Source organism: Protopterus annectens, chromosome 17.part0 (genome assembly GCF_019279795.1).
Source record: "Protopterus annectens isolate FY-2018-M chromosome 17.part0, PAN1.0, whole genome shotgun sequence".
NCBI lineage: Eukaryota > Metazoa > Chordata > Ceratodontiformes > Protopteridae > Protopterus > Protopterus annectens.
In genome coordinates this window covers 810,926,595-810,944,996 of record NC_056751.1, presented here as the reverse complement: position 1 = coordinate 810,944,996, position 18,402 = coordinate 810,926,595, and the positions used below count along the sequence as shown (strand labels likewise).

The following is an 18,402-nucleotide window of genomic DNA, read 5'->3' as shown; positions in this document are numbered from 1 at the left end:
AGATTCATTTCCCCTCCAAACCAACCACACATCATCTAGGTATCGCCTCCATATGTCCATGTCTTGTAAAAAGGCGTTTCTGGAAACATCATAAATAATATTGGACTCAACATAAGCCATGAAAAGGTCAGCATATATGGGGGCAAAAGATGCCCCCATAGCTGTACCTTTAATTTGCCAGAAACACAGATTTTTATAATTAAATACATTGCATGTCAGGACATATCTGGCCATATCAATCAAAAAAGAATTAAACAATGGAGAATACAATTTGGCAACATCTAGCCAATGTGCCAAAGCTTTCAATCCAGCCTGGTGAGGTATGTTCGTATAAAGTGCACTCACATCTAATGTACATAAGAACCAGTCAGGTTCAAGTTGTGTATCAGATATTATTTGTAGAAAGTTAGTAGTATCCTTTAACCTAGATCTAATAAAAGGTAATAATGGTTTCAAATGTTTAGTCAAAAACATGGACAGAGGCTCAGTAACATAGCCCTTGCCAGATACTATGGGTCTGCCAGGAGGATTAACAACACTCTTGTGGATTTTAGGTAGAAAGTAAATATACTGTGCATGAGAATCCACTATAGACAAATGTTGAAAGACTTCATTATTGATGATACCACGTTCCTTGGCATCAACAAGAAAACACTTTATACATTTGACAAATCTTGAAGTCGGATCGACAGACATAAGAGAATAGTATCTAGTATCAAAAAGCTGTCTCCGAGCCTCCTTATCATAATCCGTCCAGTTTTGCACAACCACAGCCCCACCCTTATCAGCTATAGTAATAACAATGTCTCTGTTATTCTGTAAATCACATATAGCCTGTCTCTCCATAGGGGATACATTGTTATATTTGACAACAGCATCAGAACTAAAGTAGTGTAAATCCTTAAGCACACTATTTAAAAATAGGTGGACTGTGTCATGCATAGGCGGTACAAAACTGGATTTATGGTAAGTGAATTTACCATGGTCTATATTGTAACCAGAATCACCAAAATATAATCTTAGGTTAAGCAATCTACAGAAATTAACTACATCTTGAGCAAGTGCATCCTCAGAAATCAAAAACCCAGGTATGAAACTGAGACCTTTATTCAAAATGGAGATATGTGTAGGGGATAAAATAACATCAGACAAGTTCAACACATTATTAGAATCCACATCATTCAATTTTTCAAAGCCATTGCTAGTAGGCCTTGATTATTTTGAACCCTTCCGATGTTTACGCCCCCCCCGTCTCCGTTTACTCCTAAAGGGGCATCCCCCAGTGTTCTTTTGGGAGAGGGTGACCCCGATGCTGCCAGGGATTCGTTGTCTGTACCAGACGACGTATCATCACAAGATGAAGTGGTCCCATTATAATTTTTTCGTAAAATGGACCTAGGTCTTTTGCGTTTAAAGGTAGAAGCTGGAGGATTATCAAACCTCACATGCTTGGTCTGATACAAAAATGGATTTCCACGTAGGTAATCTTCCTGGTCCCTATTGAATTTCTTCATTTTCCTAGATTTCAGTTCAGCATCATATTTTTTAAGGTCAACTGCTACCTTATTCAATTTAACTTCAAAGGAAGGTTCCTTTTCATAAACCTTAAGTTTATCCGCTAGAGCAGTAATGCCTGCAAGGCCCCTATCAATAGCCCTATTGTGAAAATTTAGCAATTCGATTACAAAAGCCATAGTGGCTTCCTGTTGTATTTTGGACCAATTTTTGGTCAGCTCCTCATCCATATTACTGACATGTGGAACAGTACGAATACGTAGTCCCCTAGGGGTGATATTGGCAGTCTGGTATGCCCTAAAGAGTTTACTGTGCCATACATTGGCACGTAATTGTCTCAACTGTTTATTGAGGTCATCAATCAAAACTTGACACGATGACTCTAAACCACCCAATTCAGTAGGTTGAATATTCCCATTATTATTGTTGGTTAAACCAAAGACCCCTAGGTCATCTTTATCTGCAACCAAACCCGAAATAAGGTTCGATAAATCCATACTGATAACCACAATACTGTCAATGTTGGTATCAAACTGAACTAATATAGTCCAATCAGAATAATCCAAATATCAATAGCTGTCAATAATGGTTACTGTAAAAATAAACCACAACAACTAAAAACCACAATGGACAATAACAGCAGAGAACCCCAAAAATGTAATAGCTGCGTCCACAACAACTAGAGAAGAACCAAAGGTCCAGATGAAAAATGATACAAATCAAGCTAATATATAAAATTAAGGGACCTTACTAGCATAAAGGCAGTAACGGACCAAAAAAAGGCCTTAAGATTTAATATATGCTGAGTTGAAATCCAATAACCCTATCCAAAGAAAGGATAGCCATATAGAACCCAGAGGGACCAGGATAGACAATAATCCACTCCAAATAAATTGTAAAGAAATAACATATATGTTATTAGTTACACAGTGCTTATCATACAATTAAACGAACCATTTTGTAGTATACATATATATGTTGCCATAACCAAATATGACCCCCTATGTTGACATAATATAGCTGCTACCAAATTAAAAAATAAAAAAGGGGATGAGACTCTATTATACTGATCCAGGTTACTATGATGTAGGTTCAATATATCAAGAGTTATATATGATACTAGATAGGGACCCTAAAACAGAACCCCAATCATAAATATACCTGCAAACATTGAGAACTTTGCAGAAATAGTAATCCAACTATCAGTGAAAAATGACCTAGCTGTGTTCATATATTTATAGATATTAATGAGCTGAAACCCAGAATATCAAGAACATCATAACTTTCCATTTGTAGATAATCCTTACTAAAAAGAAGGGACCACATATATCATGTATAAACTATAAAATATGCATTAACTTAGACATAGAATCTGAAAAAGTTACATATATGATAAACATACATACTTGGAAGAATTGGAGATCCAAAAATGTAAATATATAACTTGGTAATTACAAAGTAAATACCAATAGGTATTAATAGAATTGTTCAAAATACAACTGCTGAAGAACTCAAGATGGCTCCCAGTTTTAGTCAAAAGCCAAGTCACACCAGGAAAATGTTCATAAAGAAAAGGCCCATATTATATCCCGTAACAGAAAAAAATCCAAAATTGTATAAATTCTTGATACTATAGATCAAGTGACAGTTCAGACATCCGGACATATTATAAAGAAACTTCAAGAGAATTGTATAGTGTCAAAATATAAAAATAATGAATCTCCCGGTCGCTAGACAGGAAAATCAAACCCATGTATATGAAGTTATTTATAATATTAAATGGCAAAAAAGATTTTTTTGCCCATAGTATTTCAAACAACCTGTCTATTAAAAAAGCATGTGAACTGCTATGAATAACCCCCGCAGTCAACACATTTCAGAAAATACTAAATACTGTATAAACAGTTAACAAAAAAACAGAAAACATATCCCCCTTAGAGGACAACTATGATTAGGTAATGTCCCGATCCTAACAAAGTATATAAAATGTCTAAACCACCAATAGTTTCAGCAGTATACGAGCATCATCACCATCAAACCAAAAAAAGAAAAATGGAGTGTTGCAGCCAGACGAGAGTTCAGTTGTTAAAAATTCCACAGTAGCACCCCAAATGCTTCCACTTGTACTGGTGTATAGTCCTTGTCCCAGATGCGCTAAATGCTAAATACAGCATATACAGTTAACAAAAGACACGAAACATGTCCCCCACAAAGGACAATAGTGAATTAGTACTGTCCCGTTCCTCAAAAAAGAGTGTATGAAATACAAACAGTCCCAGCATTAAGCGAGCGTCATCTCCATCGAGCCGAAAAAAAGAAAAAATAGAGTATCGCATCCCAACGAAAGTTCAATCATTATAAATTCCACAGTAAATGCTTGCACTTGTACCTGCATATAATCCTTGTCCCAAATACGCTGAATGCTGATTTAATCAAAAAGTCCTGAGTTGTACAAATGCGCCCGTACCTCAGCAAGCTGCAAACCAAACTGAAGGAAATACTCAATGACACAGCACTCAAAAAGCGGCGAAACGCCAAGACCACAAAAACCTTTCAAAAAATACGAGTGCTACCACCACAAAACTCAAATTTAGTGGTGTGTGGAATAAAATGAAGAATGTGGATCAATGAGAGAGATCTAACGGACAGATTCATACAACGAGGCTACCAGGTTGGCAACATTGCAATGGCTAAAAATCAGGTACATAACATGGATAGGTCTGAATTACTTCAATATAAAGATAAAACTGCTGTTGCATGTACTACATTAAGATTTGTCACTACCTATGCTCGTAACACCAATTGTCTTTTGGACAGTGTTCATAGGAATTGGAACATTCTTCAATCTGATAATAATATTGCTAATTTTATTCCAAACAGATGTATTTTCTCATATAGGAATGGAAAAAATCTGAAATCCTATTTCAATCATTATAAGCACTGTGACACTAAAATCCCCATACACAAACAGACCACACTGTCAGGCAAAGCCTTATATGGATGTTTTCCATGTGGCCACTGCTCGAATTGTAGATTTGTGACTACAGCTAAGGCTTTTTCTAGTAGAAATTGCTCCAGGGTTTATGATATAGGCTTTTTTGCCAACTGTAGCAATGATTGGGTTGTCTACCTTGCTACTTGCCAATGTGGAGCTTTCTACATAGGACAGACGTCTCGTCCATTAAGATCACGGATTTCGGAACATATAAGTAACATCAAACATAAAAAAATGACAAATGCTTTATATAAACATTACTTATTGCATCCCACTGCACAGTTCAATTTCATGGTGATTGATGTAATTCATGGTAATCGACTAAATAAAACTGAATGGCATAATATTCTAAATAATAAAGAAAGAAAGTGGATCATCAAGTTAGGGGGTTTATTCCCACCAGGGCTTAATGAATATTTATGAGTATTCTACCAATGGGAAATGGCCTTATATTATTTAAACAGCATACTATTTGTTTGTGTTTCTTACACTGAGGAAGGTTGTGTTTATCCAGCCGAAACCGGTCTGTTTGCTGTATGTATTTATGAATACAAAGTAATTTTGAAGTCAATTGTGCTGGCTCTTTGTTTTTTGTACTCTTCTGTGTGGAGCCTGGCATTTGCCTACGTGCAGGGGACCTTTTATCTTGATGCCACCCCTATAGTGCCTTTTTTAGGCAAGGTTCAAATGACAAATTCACCACCATAACAGGAACAGGCAAGCAAAATCTAAGGGTAATGCTACTCAATGCTAGACGTCTCATCATCATCTTTCGGCTGTTTCCATTAGAGGTCGCCACAGCAGATAATCTGTTTCCCTTTCTTCCTGTCCTCTGCATCATGCTCTTTCACACCAACCACGTGCATATCCTCTCACCACATCCATAAACCTTGTCTTAGGCCTTCCTCTTTTTCTCTTATCTGGCAGCTCCATCCTTGGCATCCTTTTCCCATTATACCCAGTATCCCTCCTCGGCACATGTCCAAACCAACGCAATCTCGCCTCTCTTGCTTTGTCTTCAAACTCTCCAATCTGAGCTGACCCTCTAATATACTGATTCCTAATCCTGTCCATCCTAGTCTCACACCCAGTGCAAATCTTAACATCTTTATCTCTACCACACCCAGCTCTGACTCCTGCATTTTGGTCAATGTCACTGTCTCCAACCCATCTAACATAAGCTGGTCTCACTATCCTCTTGTAGACCTTCCCTTTCACTCTTTTTGGTACCCATCTGTCACAAATCACTCCTGACACTCTTCTCCACCCATTCCAATTCCACCCTGCCTGTACTCTCTTCTTCACCTCTCTTCCACACTCACCATTACTCTGAACTGTTGATCCCAAGTACTTAAACTCATCCACCTTTACAAACTCTACTCCCTGCATCCTCACCATTCCTCTACCCTCCCTCTCATTTATACACATATATTCTGTTTTAGCCCTGCTGACCCTCATTCCTCTCCAAAGCATATCTCCACCTCTCCAGGATCTCCTCAACCTGGTCCCTACTCACTACTATCACAATGTCATCTGCAAACATCATAGTCCACAGGGCTCTCCTTTCTGATCTCATCTGTCAACCTGTCCATCACCACTGCAAATAAGAAAGTGCTCAGAGCTGATCCTTGATTTAATCCTAACTCCACCTTAAACGTATCTGGCACTCCCACCACAGTCCTCACAAATGTCACACTACCCTCGTACATATCCTGTCCCACTCTTACATACTTCTTTGCCACTCCCGACTTCCTCATACAATACCACAACTCCTCTCTAGACACTCTGTCATATGCTTTCTCTAAGTCCACAAAGACACAGTGCAACTCCTTCTGACCTTCTCTGTATTTCTCCAACACCACTCTCTCAGAGCAAACAGTACATCTGTAGTGCTCTTTCCTGGTATGATACCATACTGCTGATCACTAATAATCACCTCCCTTCATAATGTAGCTTCCGCTACTCTTTCCCATAACTTCAGGCTGTGACTGATCAATTTTACCCCTCTGTAGTTACTGCAGCTCTGCACATCACCTTTATTCTTAAAGTTGGGTACCAAAACACTTTCTCCACTCCTCAGGCATCCTCTGACTTTCCAAACTTTCATTAAACAATCTTGTTAAAAATTCCACTGCCATTTCTCCTAAGCACCTCCATGCTTCCACTAGTATGTCATCTGGGCCAACAGCCTTTCCATTCTTCATCCTCTTCAGAGCTGTCCTTACTTCTTCCTTGCTAATCTGTTTCACTTCCTGATTCACTATCCCCACATCATCCAACCTTCTCTCTCTCTCATTCTCTTCATTCATCAGCCCTTCAAAGTACTTTTTCCATCTACTCAACACACTCTCCCCATTTGTGAGTACGTTTCCCTCACTATCCTTTGTCACCCTTACCTGCTGCACATCTTTCCTAGCTCTGTCCCTCTGTCTAGCCAATCGGTACAGGTCCTTTTCGCCCTCTTTAGTGTCCAGTCTCTCGTACAACTCTCCATATGCCTTATCCTTAGCCTTCCCCACCTCTCTCTTTGCCACGCACCTCATCTCCTTATACTCATGTGTACTTTCATCATCACTTTGACAATCCCACTTCTTCGCCAACCTCTTCCTCTGTATACTCTCCTGTACTTCCTCATTGCAACACCAGGTCTCCTTGTCTTCCTCCTTCTGTCTAGATGTCACACCAAGCACCTTTCTAGCAGTCTCCCTTACTAGCTCTGCTGTAGTTACCCAGCTATTTGGTAACACTTCACTGCCACCCAGTACCTGTCTTAACTCTTCCCTGAACTCCACCTCACAATCACCCTTTTTTAACTTCCACCATTTAATCCTTGGCACTGCTTTCACACTCCTCTTCTTGATCACCATCGTCATCCTACAGACCACCATTCTAAGTCTAAATTTGAAAATGCACTCACTCAAGGCACTCCTTAAAAATGGGGAACATCAATATCTGTGCAGTGACTGAGACCTGGTTCAAGGCTCCAGAGAGCACCCATGCACTACCAGGCTATAACTCATACCACACTTTTCGGCCATGTAACCTGGACCGAAACACCAAAGGCGGAGGTGTGTCCATATTCATTATGGATATCCATACCTCCAGGCTAGTTGCTCAGCATAATGCATTCGAGGTTATCCAAGTGCAACTAACTCTGGGCAAAACTGCACTCCAAATTGTAGCTTGCTACAGATCCCCCACCATGTCCCAGGATTCCCATTTCTCTTTTCTTGATGTACTGGAAAATATTAGGGTTCAACCAAACACCCTAATAATGGGCGACTTCAACTACCCAACCATTAACTGGGAAAACTACTCGTGTACCAACTGCTTAGCTCAACGCTTTCTGGAATTCATAAACTCCAATGGCCTGGATCAACTTATCCACACCCCCACCAGGGGCAACAATATCCTAGACCTAGTCATTACCAGCGTGACTGACCGGTGTTCCACACCTGAAGTCAACTCCTCGTTGGTCCAATCCAACCATAAGCTAATCACCGTTGATATCCACATCCCGCTCCACCCCCCCATTAAAGAAACCACGGTATAAAATTTCTCCAAAGCCAACTTTGTGCTTCTTAATACAGAAGTGGTGAACTTCATGACACCCATGCAGATGGACAATACAGTTACAACTGCTGAATCCTACACAAATGCACTCTATAAGCACTTAACACGAGTGCATGGATCGTGCTATCCCAAACAGAACCAAGACGCTATCCTCCAACAAAAGGAAGCCAATCTGGTGGTCCCCTGCCATAAACTGTACAACAGAAGTTAGAAGCTTTTGCAAAAGAGAGTAAAATCCCATGAGTGGAGGAGCTCCCTGGTCAGCCTCAGTAAGAAGCTGAGATCCCTTATAAGATCCTCCAAAGCTGGCTATGAAAACAGAATTGCCACTAATTCTAAGGACAATCACAAAGCATTCTACAGCTATGTCAAGAATCTCGATGGCAACACCCAGATCTACTCTGAGTTACAGCACAACAGCACGAAAATTACTGAACCAAGTGATATTGCCAACATCCTGGCAGATAGGTTCAGTGCTAACTTTACCCCCCCCCCCCCCACCCTTTAAAGGGCCCATATCTATACAGGAAGAATGCAGAGTCCCTGTAATCACAACTATGCAGGTAAAAGCTGCACACTCTAAAGCCAAATACACAGCATCCATGGGACCGGACAACATCTCAGGCTGCATTTTACATGAACTGGCTCCCCGCTTAAGCACCATGTTCTATAATAGCCTCACATCAGGCTTTGTGCCCACTGAATGGCACACAGCAACAGTTATCCCACTCCACAAAGAGGGAGCCTCCACTGATACCGGGAACTATCGCCCTATTAGCCCTTATGAGCCTGGGCAGCAAGACCATGGAACGTATCATCATGGAACTCATAAACAAAAACATTGGTCACCTCCAAACTCTGGATCCCACCCAGTTCGGGTTTGTGAAAGGTAGATCATGCCTCCTTAACCTGATCGACTTCTTTGAGGCAGTCACCAAAGCCGTAGATGAGGGTAAGCTGGTTCACACAGCCTATCTTGACCTCGCCAGGGCTTTCGACACCATCCCCCATTCTGGAATTATAGCTAAGCTCACTAAACTAGATATAAATCCCTACGTTACAAGATGGGTTGCCAATTGGCTCACTGACGAAACCCACACTGTAAAAGTTGCAGACTCCAAATCTGACCTCAAACCAGTAACAAATGGAGTACCACAGGGTTCAGTCCTGGGACCTCACCTTTTTGGTATCTTCTTTTCTGAAGTACATGCTAACACAGAAGGTCTCTGGCTAACGAAGTTTGCAGATGACTGCAAACTAGGAGCCATAGTAAAGTCCCCAAATGATGTGGACATCCTACAGAAGGGCCTCACTGAGACAGATGCCTGGTGTTAGAGCCATGGCCTCAAGCTCAGTGCCAGAAAGTGCAGTGTCATCCCCTTTGGTAAAAACTCAGGACCCATGAACTACCACATAGGCAGCAATCTGCTTAACACCGAATGTGTGATAAGAGACCTTGGGACCCAGGTGGACAGTAGTCGCTCCTTTGATAGTCACATTGCCACAGTAGTCAGAAAGTCCTACGTGGCACACATCATAAAAGGGTTCTCATCCAGGAAAAAAAGAGGTCATTATTCAGTTGTACTCGACACTCCTTAGACCCATTATAGAGTACAACACCCCTTTTGGAATGTGCCTCACAAGACATCTGCAGCAGCTGGAAAGGCCACAGAAGTACCTCACAAAGAGGATTACTGGCCTCAAATGCTCTACACTGACCATCTCAAAAAACTCCAGCTTTACTCCGTAGCATATCACGTACTCCGATGTGATCTCTGCCTAACATATCAAGCTACGTCAAACCCAGAGCTGTTAGACATGCTACACCTAAAGAAATCCCAATCCCTCCAAGCTACACGCTCTAGGGACCTAAACCTTGTCACCACAATAAACAGGACATACTGGAGGGATAAGATTCCTGTCCCAGACACTTCCCATACTCTGGAACAGGCTACCCATCTATGTCAAGCAAAGTTCTTCATTAGCACTCTTCAAGAAAAATCTTGACGAGTAGATGGGAAATAGGAAATTCACCCCGGTGATCACTTCTGTCTCTCTGCTTGACAGTGGCACAGGAAAATAACTTTATTGGGGAACCTTGTTGGCTTGGCTTGGCTTACGTAGGTTCTTGGGCAGATAGCCTAGTACCTACCTATGAACCTAAGACTCCTGTTCTGAATTCCTCGACTCAGTCTCAGCCGGGGACCTCTTGATGTCTTGGCGGCCCGGTCAGATCTGAGAGGGTAGGTTCGGTGCCGAAGTTCTCAGAGCCTCCCCCATCCTGGGAATTTTGTTCTGGATCAGCCTGGCCCCAACATTGGCTTTGAGACTGCTGTCACCTGGATTTGAGGAGATCGAGACCAGAGAAAAGTCTTTCGGGTTGGGATTCTTTCATTTCTCAGGGACAGGTTAGCTTTTGAGGCTCTAGAGGTAGTGGTGCTTCGTTCTTCAGTTCAGACATTTTGCCCAGTCAGATCTGCATTCCTGTACCTTTTGCAGACCTTGCCTCAAGTGTCTTGACCGGACCCCTCTCAGGAACAGCAGGTTTGCTACCCTTCCGGGTTCCCCCTCCTCCGGTACCACCTAGAACACCCCACAAAGGAGGTTTCTTGGAAGACGTGGTGCATGAGGAAACACCTGGACTCCATGGAGAAGTCTCATCACTGAAGACATTGATGTTGATGAAGGTAAGTGATCTTCTCAGTCACCCTCTGACTGTTTCCTTGTGGAACATCCTTGAGATCTTGAAGTAGAGGTGTGACTGGAAGTCCTGCAATCCCTCATCTGAGGAGTCTTGTGTACCTGATGGCTTTTAAATCCTGCCAGCAGGGAAGCTGCAGAGAATCAAGGGTCCAGAGATGTATTCCTAGGAAGACCCTTTCAGTGCTCCTGAATGGACCGATTGATTTCTCTGGAGGCAGTCGGGGATAGACTATCCCTGCACCAGAGATCCTGGCTGAAAATAAACGACAAATGGGTGCAGAGGGTAATATCATTGTATACAGTTTTCCACTCTAATGGCCTAAAACAAAAAACTCCTTGATCCACCCAGTCAAAGGGAGCAAGAAGCAGTACAGATACAAAAGCTGCTAGATAGGAGTTGTTGGAAGTCCCACCACACCAGAGAGGATCCAGTTCTTACTGAGGGTTCTTTTTTTTTAGTACCAAAAATAGGGGACTGGAGACCAATACTGGATCTCTGCAGATTAAACAAGTCAGTTCAGCGGAGCAAGTTCTGGATGGTCACTGTTCAGTCCATCCTCCCACTATTGGGAAGGGACTATTGGCTGTGCTGTATAGACCTTCAGGATGTATACTACTGTATAAAAATGGACAGGCGATCCAGAAGTCCTTTATGCTTCTGGCTGAGAGCTAGTTACTACAAGTTCAGAGTACTGCTGTTTGGCATCACTACAGCCCCCCAGAGTGTTCACCAAATATATGGCAGTAGTAGCGGCTCACTTGAGACGGCAAGGATTCCTGGTGTTTTCATATGTAGACTGGCTCATCACCGTCCTGACCAGGCATATACTCCTTCCAGCAAAAGACATGGTTTTTCAAACATATTGTTCTTTTGGTATTACAGTAAATTGCAAAAAGTCAAACCTAGACCCCTCTCAAGAGTTGGACTTTATAGAAGTGCACACACAGAATCGAGATGGTAGCACACCTTCCGTTTTCAAGAGTGGTGACGATAAGAGATCAAGTCAGAACGTTAGTACACAATTCAGGGATATCTACTTGAACAGTACTTCAGGCCTTGGGTTCTGTGGCAGCCGCAATAGTAATGGATTCACTAATGAGATTCTAGGAGTATTACAGTGGCTTCTCATGTTACAGTGGTTGTTTCCATCAACCCATTTCAGCCACGATAAGGATTACTAACACTTGCAAGATCATCCCTTTGTCTCCCTGCTTCCCAGGGTCACAGTGATTTTGGATACTTCCCAGACAGGGTGAAGGGAGGGCATTGTTTGGGAAGAACAGTCAAAGGCACGTGGTCTGTTCAAGAGGCCATGTTGCACATAAATGTCCTGGGGATGAGAGCAGTGCTACTAACGTTTGTAAGCCTTTCAGAATGCTGTCCCTTGCTGAACAGTTGCGATTCAATCAGACAACCTGTTGGTAGTCTGGTACATCAACAAGGGGGAACAAGATCATACTCGTGTCGAGAGGTGCTCAGTGTGGCAGTGGGTAACTTCATCCAACCATTTTCTGATAGCAAAGCACATTCCGGGAAGTCCAACTTCATAGCAGATAACTTGAGCAGATCCATTATGCTTCATGATTGGTCCCTCAAGCAGAAAGTGGCGGAAGACTCATTCTGCAAGTGAGGCTAGGCTTGCTGCGATGTTAGTGTCCCCTCTGAGCAACAAATGCAGCAGCTACTTTGCCCTGATCCCCTCACGAGGGGAGTCCCCGAGGGATGCTCACTCACGATTAGCATCCCAGTGTGCCTTTCCCCCAACCCCATTAATCTCCAAATTTCTTCAGAAAGCGAACAGGTTGAAGAGAAGTAATCCTCTATATTCTTCTGCTCTCATGTTGGGATCCTTTGCCTCAGGCAACCCAAACATCTGCTTTTATACAAAAGCTTAGCCTGGCTGCTGTAAGGGGCGCGGGACGGCACACCCTGGGGCCATAAACTGTGGGCCATAAATGTAACCTCCACATGCACAGACCTCAGAACTTATCTGCCATAGTCGGACGTCAGCTTGCTCGCTTTGCACTCCTGACTACGTTAAAGATAAGTACCTCATTAGGGAATCGTTTCTTATTTTTTGGCTTAGCTTAGGTTGCTGTTTGTCTTTTAGCTGATTCTTTCTTTGTCCTCTAGGAAGGGAAAATGTAAGTGTGGTAGGCAAATTCTGCATAAAGATGCACATTACCTAAGCTTGTTTTGCTTGGGGCCGTCCCATGACCATACAGCATGTAAAGTCTGCCAGTCGTTCGTCCCTAAGACCTGGCGCAGTTGTCTGGCAGCCCTCATCCTGTAGAAATCCAACGCCTAAAGCGCCTTGCCATCTTTGGATTCCAAATCTGCCATCCAAGTGGAGCCGCCTAAAATGAAAGCCACGGTCTCTATGCCTGACACTGCACCTCTGACTTCGGACATCCCACCAGCTCCTAGTCTAGGGGCTGAGGAACGTCTGATAAGACTGGAGACTTTGGGCGGGTACCATTTCGGAAGCTGCCCTTTCTTCTCCAGCCAGCATGTCCGCCCGCAGAGGTTTCTGAGACGTTTGTCTCAGTCTCTGCCTATGTTGAGGGGGAACCTAGCTTGCCCATATGGCCATCATTGCATGCTTCCAAGGAAGCCACTACAACCCCAGGCCTGACGTCTGATACCAGGCCTTTAGCCTCTCGGACTACTTAAGACTCCTTCTCTCAAAAGAAAACAAAAGACTAGGCATGTATCTCCCCCCAGCAGAAGATCAGCCTGACTGGAAGGCATTTTCCCAGTCATTATTTCTTGCCTTTATAGCCTTGTGGCCTACTGCCTCACATACTCCTGCCCTGCCAACTTTTAAATCCCAGGCCTGCATCTGCTAGCTTCATAACACCTCCACAGACTGGAGGAAGATTCTCCTTCCTCTGAATCTCTCACTTATGCCTCCCAGTTGGTCTCTCCCCTAGATTACTGCTCCCCAGATGAGGACTCATTGGAAGGGGACTCCCCACCAGAAGACGTAACTTTTGGAGAAACAATCTCCAGAATGAGAGAATATTTTCAGTGGGACTCAACCCAAATGACTGAGCTGCAGAAGAGATACTTTGAGCTTCTGCAGATGGAGTCCCCCTCTCCTTTTGCTATTCCTCCTGTGATTCCTGCATATTTGGATGCCTTTGCCTCCGCTTCCAAGACCCCAAAATCCCAGCCACTGGCACCAAAAAGGGCAGACAGGTTCTCCAGGGTTCCTGATTGTTATAAATATCTCATCAAACTTCCCCTAGCAGGCCCATCTACCATTGTGGTGCCACCAGACAAGCAATCCAGGCAGATTCATTCTTCTCTATTGCCACCAGATAAGGACAGTAAAGTGATGGACAGACTGGGGAAAAAAGATCTACACTTTCTCCACCCTGGTCTTTAGGGCCATTAAGTAAGACTCGCATGGTAAAGTATGCTCTAGATCTAGTTTCCCAGGCATCTGCATTGCTCTCTGATTCCCCTACAAAGTCCCAAGTTGCCTCTAAGCTTTCTTTAACAGCACAGGTTGCCAGGCATTCCATAAAATGCAGCTATGATGCTGCTGAAGCCTCAGCCAGATCAGCTGCATGTGCCTGCGTCTTGCGCAGGTACTCCTGGCTTCGACTTCAACCCCTCCCCAATGAAATCAAAAACAAGATGCTGGGTGTTCCCCTGGACAAACAAGTTCCCCTTTGGCAAGCATTTTGCTGAAAAATTCAAAAGTTTGCAAGAAAAAGGCAAAGAACTGCAGGACTTGAAGCATCTACTTGTATCCCCAGTTCATGAATTCTACAGGAACTACCCTGCTAAACCAAGCTTTGTTAGGAGGGCACCTGCTCCTTCCACATCTTCCTCAAAGCATAGGAAAGGGGCTAGGAACCCTCATCCCCTAGGACTACTCCCTCGCAATCTACCCCCAGGCAGCCCTTTCCAGATGGACCAAACAATGTGCGACTTCCTAAATACCCTCCACCATCTCCCCGTTTCAACCCGCCTCGCTGTCTTCCCCTATTGCAACACATCACTTCAGACCGTTGGGTCTTAGTAGTAGAAAAATGGTACTTTATGATCCGGCAGGAAAAACCATTACCAAAAGGTATGCCCCTACCTCCAAAAAAAACAAATCCACCTGATCAGCTACCCTTAGCCAGGCATCCGATTTCCAGGCCTATGCTTAAGTCTATCCCAGTCAAAAAGAAACAAAAAAAAATCTGACTACACCTGCCAAAGGCCTACCTGACTGGCAGTCCTTCACCTAATTTTTGATGCAGGCCTTTGTGGCCCTTAGGCCATTAGCTTCTTCTCCGTTTACTCTTCCCCTCCTCAGCCATAGGCCTGCCTCTGCCTCTTCCACCACCTACCTCACAAGACAGGGAAGCAGAGCAAGAGACCTGTTATATTCAGATGAATCTATATCTTACACTTCCCAAATAGTCTCTCAAGAGTATTATTCCCCAGATGAAGAATCCATGGAAGGGGACTCCCCTCCAGAGGATGTCACCTTTGGGGAGACCATAACCAAAATGGAGTACTTCAAATGGGACACCTCACAAATGTCTGATACTCTTCAAGGTATTTTGAACTACAAGTGGAATCTCCCTGCCCTTCTGCCTTTCCACCTGTCATTCCTGCCTATTTGGTTGCCTTTTCATCAGCATCAGACACTAGAGTCTCAGCCACCTGGCCTTCTACAAGGTGCCTGATGACCAGAAATTTCTAGTCAAACCTCCCCTGATGACCAGAAATTTCTAGTCAAACCTCCCCTGGCAGATCTGCTGTGATTTTCATTTCACTAGATAAACAGTCTCATTCCATCTGCCCCTCTTACGTACAGATAGACAGCAAAACAATGGGTAGAATTGGAAAGAAGGTTTACACCTCTTCCACATTGGCCTTTAGAGCCATCAGCTATCAAAGCCATATGACCAGATATGCTCTGGACCTGGTCTCAAGCCACTGCTCTGCTGGCTGCTACTCCAGACTGCCCCACTAAATCTGACCTTTCTTCCAATCAATCTCTGGCTGCCCAAGTAGCCAGACACTCCATTAGATCCAGTTATTATGCTGCAGAGGCCTCTGCACGCCCTGCAGCATCTGCCATTGTACTCTGGAGATATTCTTGGCTTCGTCTGCAACACTTACCAGAAGAGTTCAAGTGTAAAATCTTGGATGCCCCTCTGGACCCTAATTTTTTGTTTGGTAAAGTCAGCAGACCTATTCAAAAAGCTGCAGAAAGAGTAAGGAATTGCAAGACATCAAGCATCTTCTGGTGTCCTATTCCTAAATATTACAGAAATTACCCTGACCAAGCAACCTTTGTCGGAAAAAAACCCTCCCCAGCTGGACCTACCCCTTCCAGACTCTGAAGGTCCATAAGACAAACCCCTTCCAGGCCAGCTACCTCTCAGCCGCCCCTCTAGACAGCCCTTTCAAGTTAGAGGGGGCCCCAACAATGCATGACTGCCTTGCCCTCCTTCCCCTTATCGCCTGCCTCTCCCACTGCTTCCCCTTTTGGAAAACAATCACCACAGACAATTATGCTCTGGTTATCATTCAAAAAGGATGCTTTCTCTCCTGGAAAGAAAGGCCACCCTTAAGGGGTATCCCCTTCCCCCTTAAAAATCAGAGATGCCTCTTTCACAGATTTTGACAGATGTTCTGAACTTGGGCACCATAGAGCCTGTTCCTCCAGGGCAGGAAGGAAAGGGCTTCTACTGAAAACTATTTCTGGTCTCCAAAAGAAGATGGACCGTGGAGACAGATTCTAGACCTTTCTTTCTTAAACTTAAGTGCCCACCTTCAGAATGTTGTCCCTATCAAATTTACTGCCTCTCATACCAGCCCAGGCTTTCATGGCTGCACTAGAGCTGAAAGAAGCCTATCTGCACATACCCATTCTACCTTCCCACAAAAAAAAAATTTCTTGACACTCCTCTCACTTCCAACTTACTGCATTGTCCTTTGGTTTGTCCACTGCCCCCAGAGGGTTGACAAAAGTACCTGGCACCTGCCATAGTTTATTGCAGAACACAAGGGATCCAGATTTACCCGTACCTGGACGACATCCTGATCCTAGCAGACTGCAAGGAAACCCTGTTTAAGCCATCTAGAGTTAACCATGTGCCTACTACAAAGACTGGGGTTCACCCTCAACCTCCCAAAATTCTCCTTGACCCCAGAACAAGACAAAATATTTCTGAGTTGCAAGATCAGAACAGACAATGAAAGCCTTTTTTCCCCAGGACAAGGTCAACTTCCTGACCTCCTACTTCAGAGCCCTGCTGCAGACCCAGCAAATAACTGCAAGGCAGTTCCTACAGACTTTGGGTCTAAGGGTAGCCACCATTACCATGCTACCACTGGCCAGAATGCACATTCAAAAGCTACAGTGATATCTAAAAATAAAAAATGTATGGTCACAGCACCAGTGTCCACTGGAGCAAGAAATCACTCTTGCCCTGTCTACAGGCAGTTAAAATGGTGGATTCAGCAAGTTCAGCTGAATCCGGGCCTTCCCCTGCAGCTACCTCTCCCAAGCCAGTTCATGCATATACAGATGCTTCAGACATAGAATGGGGAGCCACAACGGCAAGCTACAGGGTTCAAGCAAAGTGGCACCCTTCTTTAAAGAACAAACACATCAGTGAGAGGGAAATGACAGCAGTCCTTCTGGCACTGAAAGCCTTCCTTCCACTCCTACAACCAGGTGTTCTCCAAATAATAGACAGCACCACAGATGTTCTTCATGTTTCACTGTTGCAGTCATTACATTTGGGTTATCTGCTTGCAGTAGCCCTCAGTCGGCCTGATTAACAAAGTCTTGGTTCCTGCATCTGTTGCTGTCTCTTCTGTGACGTCAGGTCATCAGGGTTATAAAACATGCAGCCGTTGCCTTTACATCAGTCTTTCTTGCCATGCGGTGCCCCGAAGCAGAAGCAGTTCACAAGTACCGGTCAGCCGACTCCTGAAATTTTCGTTTTCGAGCTTCAAAACCAAAGTCTTAACTAAAGCTAAGTACCCCGTTGGGGAAACTTTTTCTTGCTCCTTACCAATGTCAGTAAAAGTTAATTGCATTTCTTGTGGAAAGCAAATACCTCACAAAGATTTTAATTTGTACTGTATTCCTTGCCTAGGCCTTGACAACAACGCACCTTACTACTGGTTTTGTGCCTTAGTTAATCAACACACTATCTGTCGTCTGTAGATTTTCGCCTCTAAATATTTCGGTTCTCGGTTCGATTATGCAGAGATGTTGGTTAGCCATCCGTCTACCAGAATTCCGAAAAAGCGCAAAGATGAAGACAGAGACAGGCCGCTTAGGTCCAAAGCTGCTGGTGACGCTTCTTTTAAGCCAGTCGCCAGTTCGCCGGTACTCGGGTGCTTTCGCAGCCCCCGCTACTTCTGATTCGCAGGCCTCTACTGAGACCCATTCGGAGTCTGGTATGCCGCGAGATGCCTCAACCGTGGAACCTGAGGATGGGTCCGGAGCCGCTGTGCAGGCACCGGCTTCTGAGGGTGTATTCAGACCTACGGACTTGCATATTAAACCGACGCCTCCTTTTTTTAAGGCCTAAACTTCGAACCATGCCTAAGAAGCTGATGCCCAGGCTGCATGCACAGGCCTCTA

At 43.9% G+C, this 18,402-nt stretch overlaps 1 protein-coding gene across 1 annotated transcript in view; it reads left to right on the top strand.

Moving 5' to 3' along the window:
• The window catches only part of EIF4G2 (eukaryotic translation initiation factor 4 gamma 2), a 1,765,983-nt gene that overhangs the window by 786,092 nt on the left and 961,489 nt on the right, over window positions 1-18,402 (top strand). Inside the window, exon 10 of the mRNA XM_044059276.1 lies at window positions 11,670-11,797. Coding sequence (XP_043915211.1) covers window positions 11,670-11,797 — 128 coding nt within the window. The remainder of the gene's footprint in view (window positions 1-11,669; window positions 11,798-18,402) is intronic.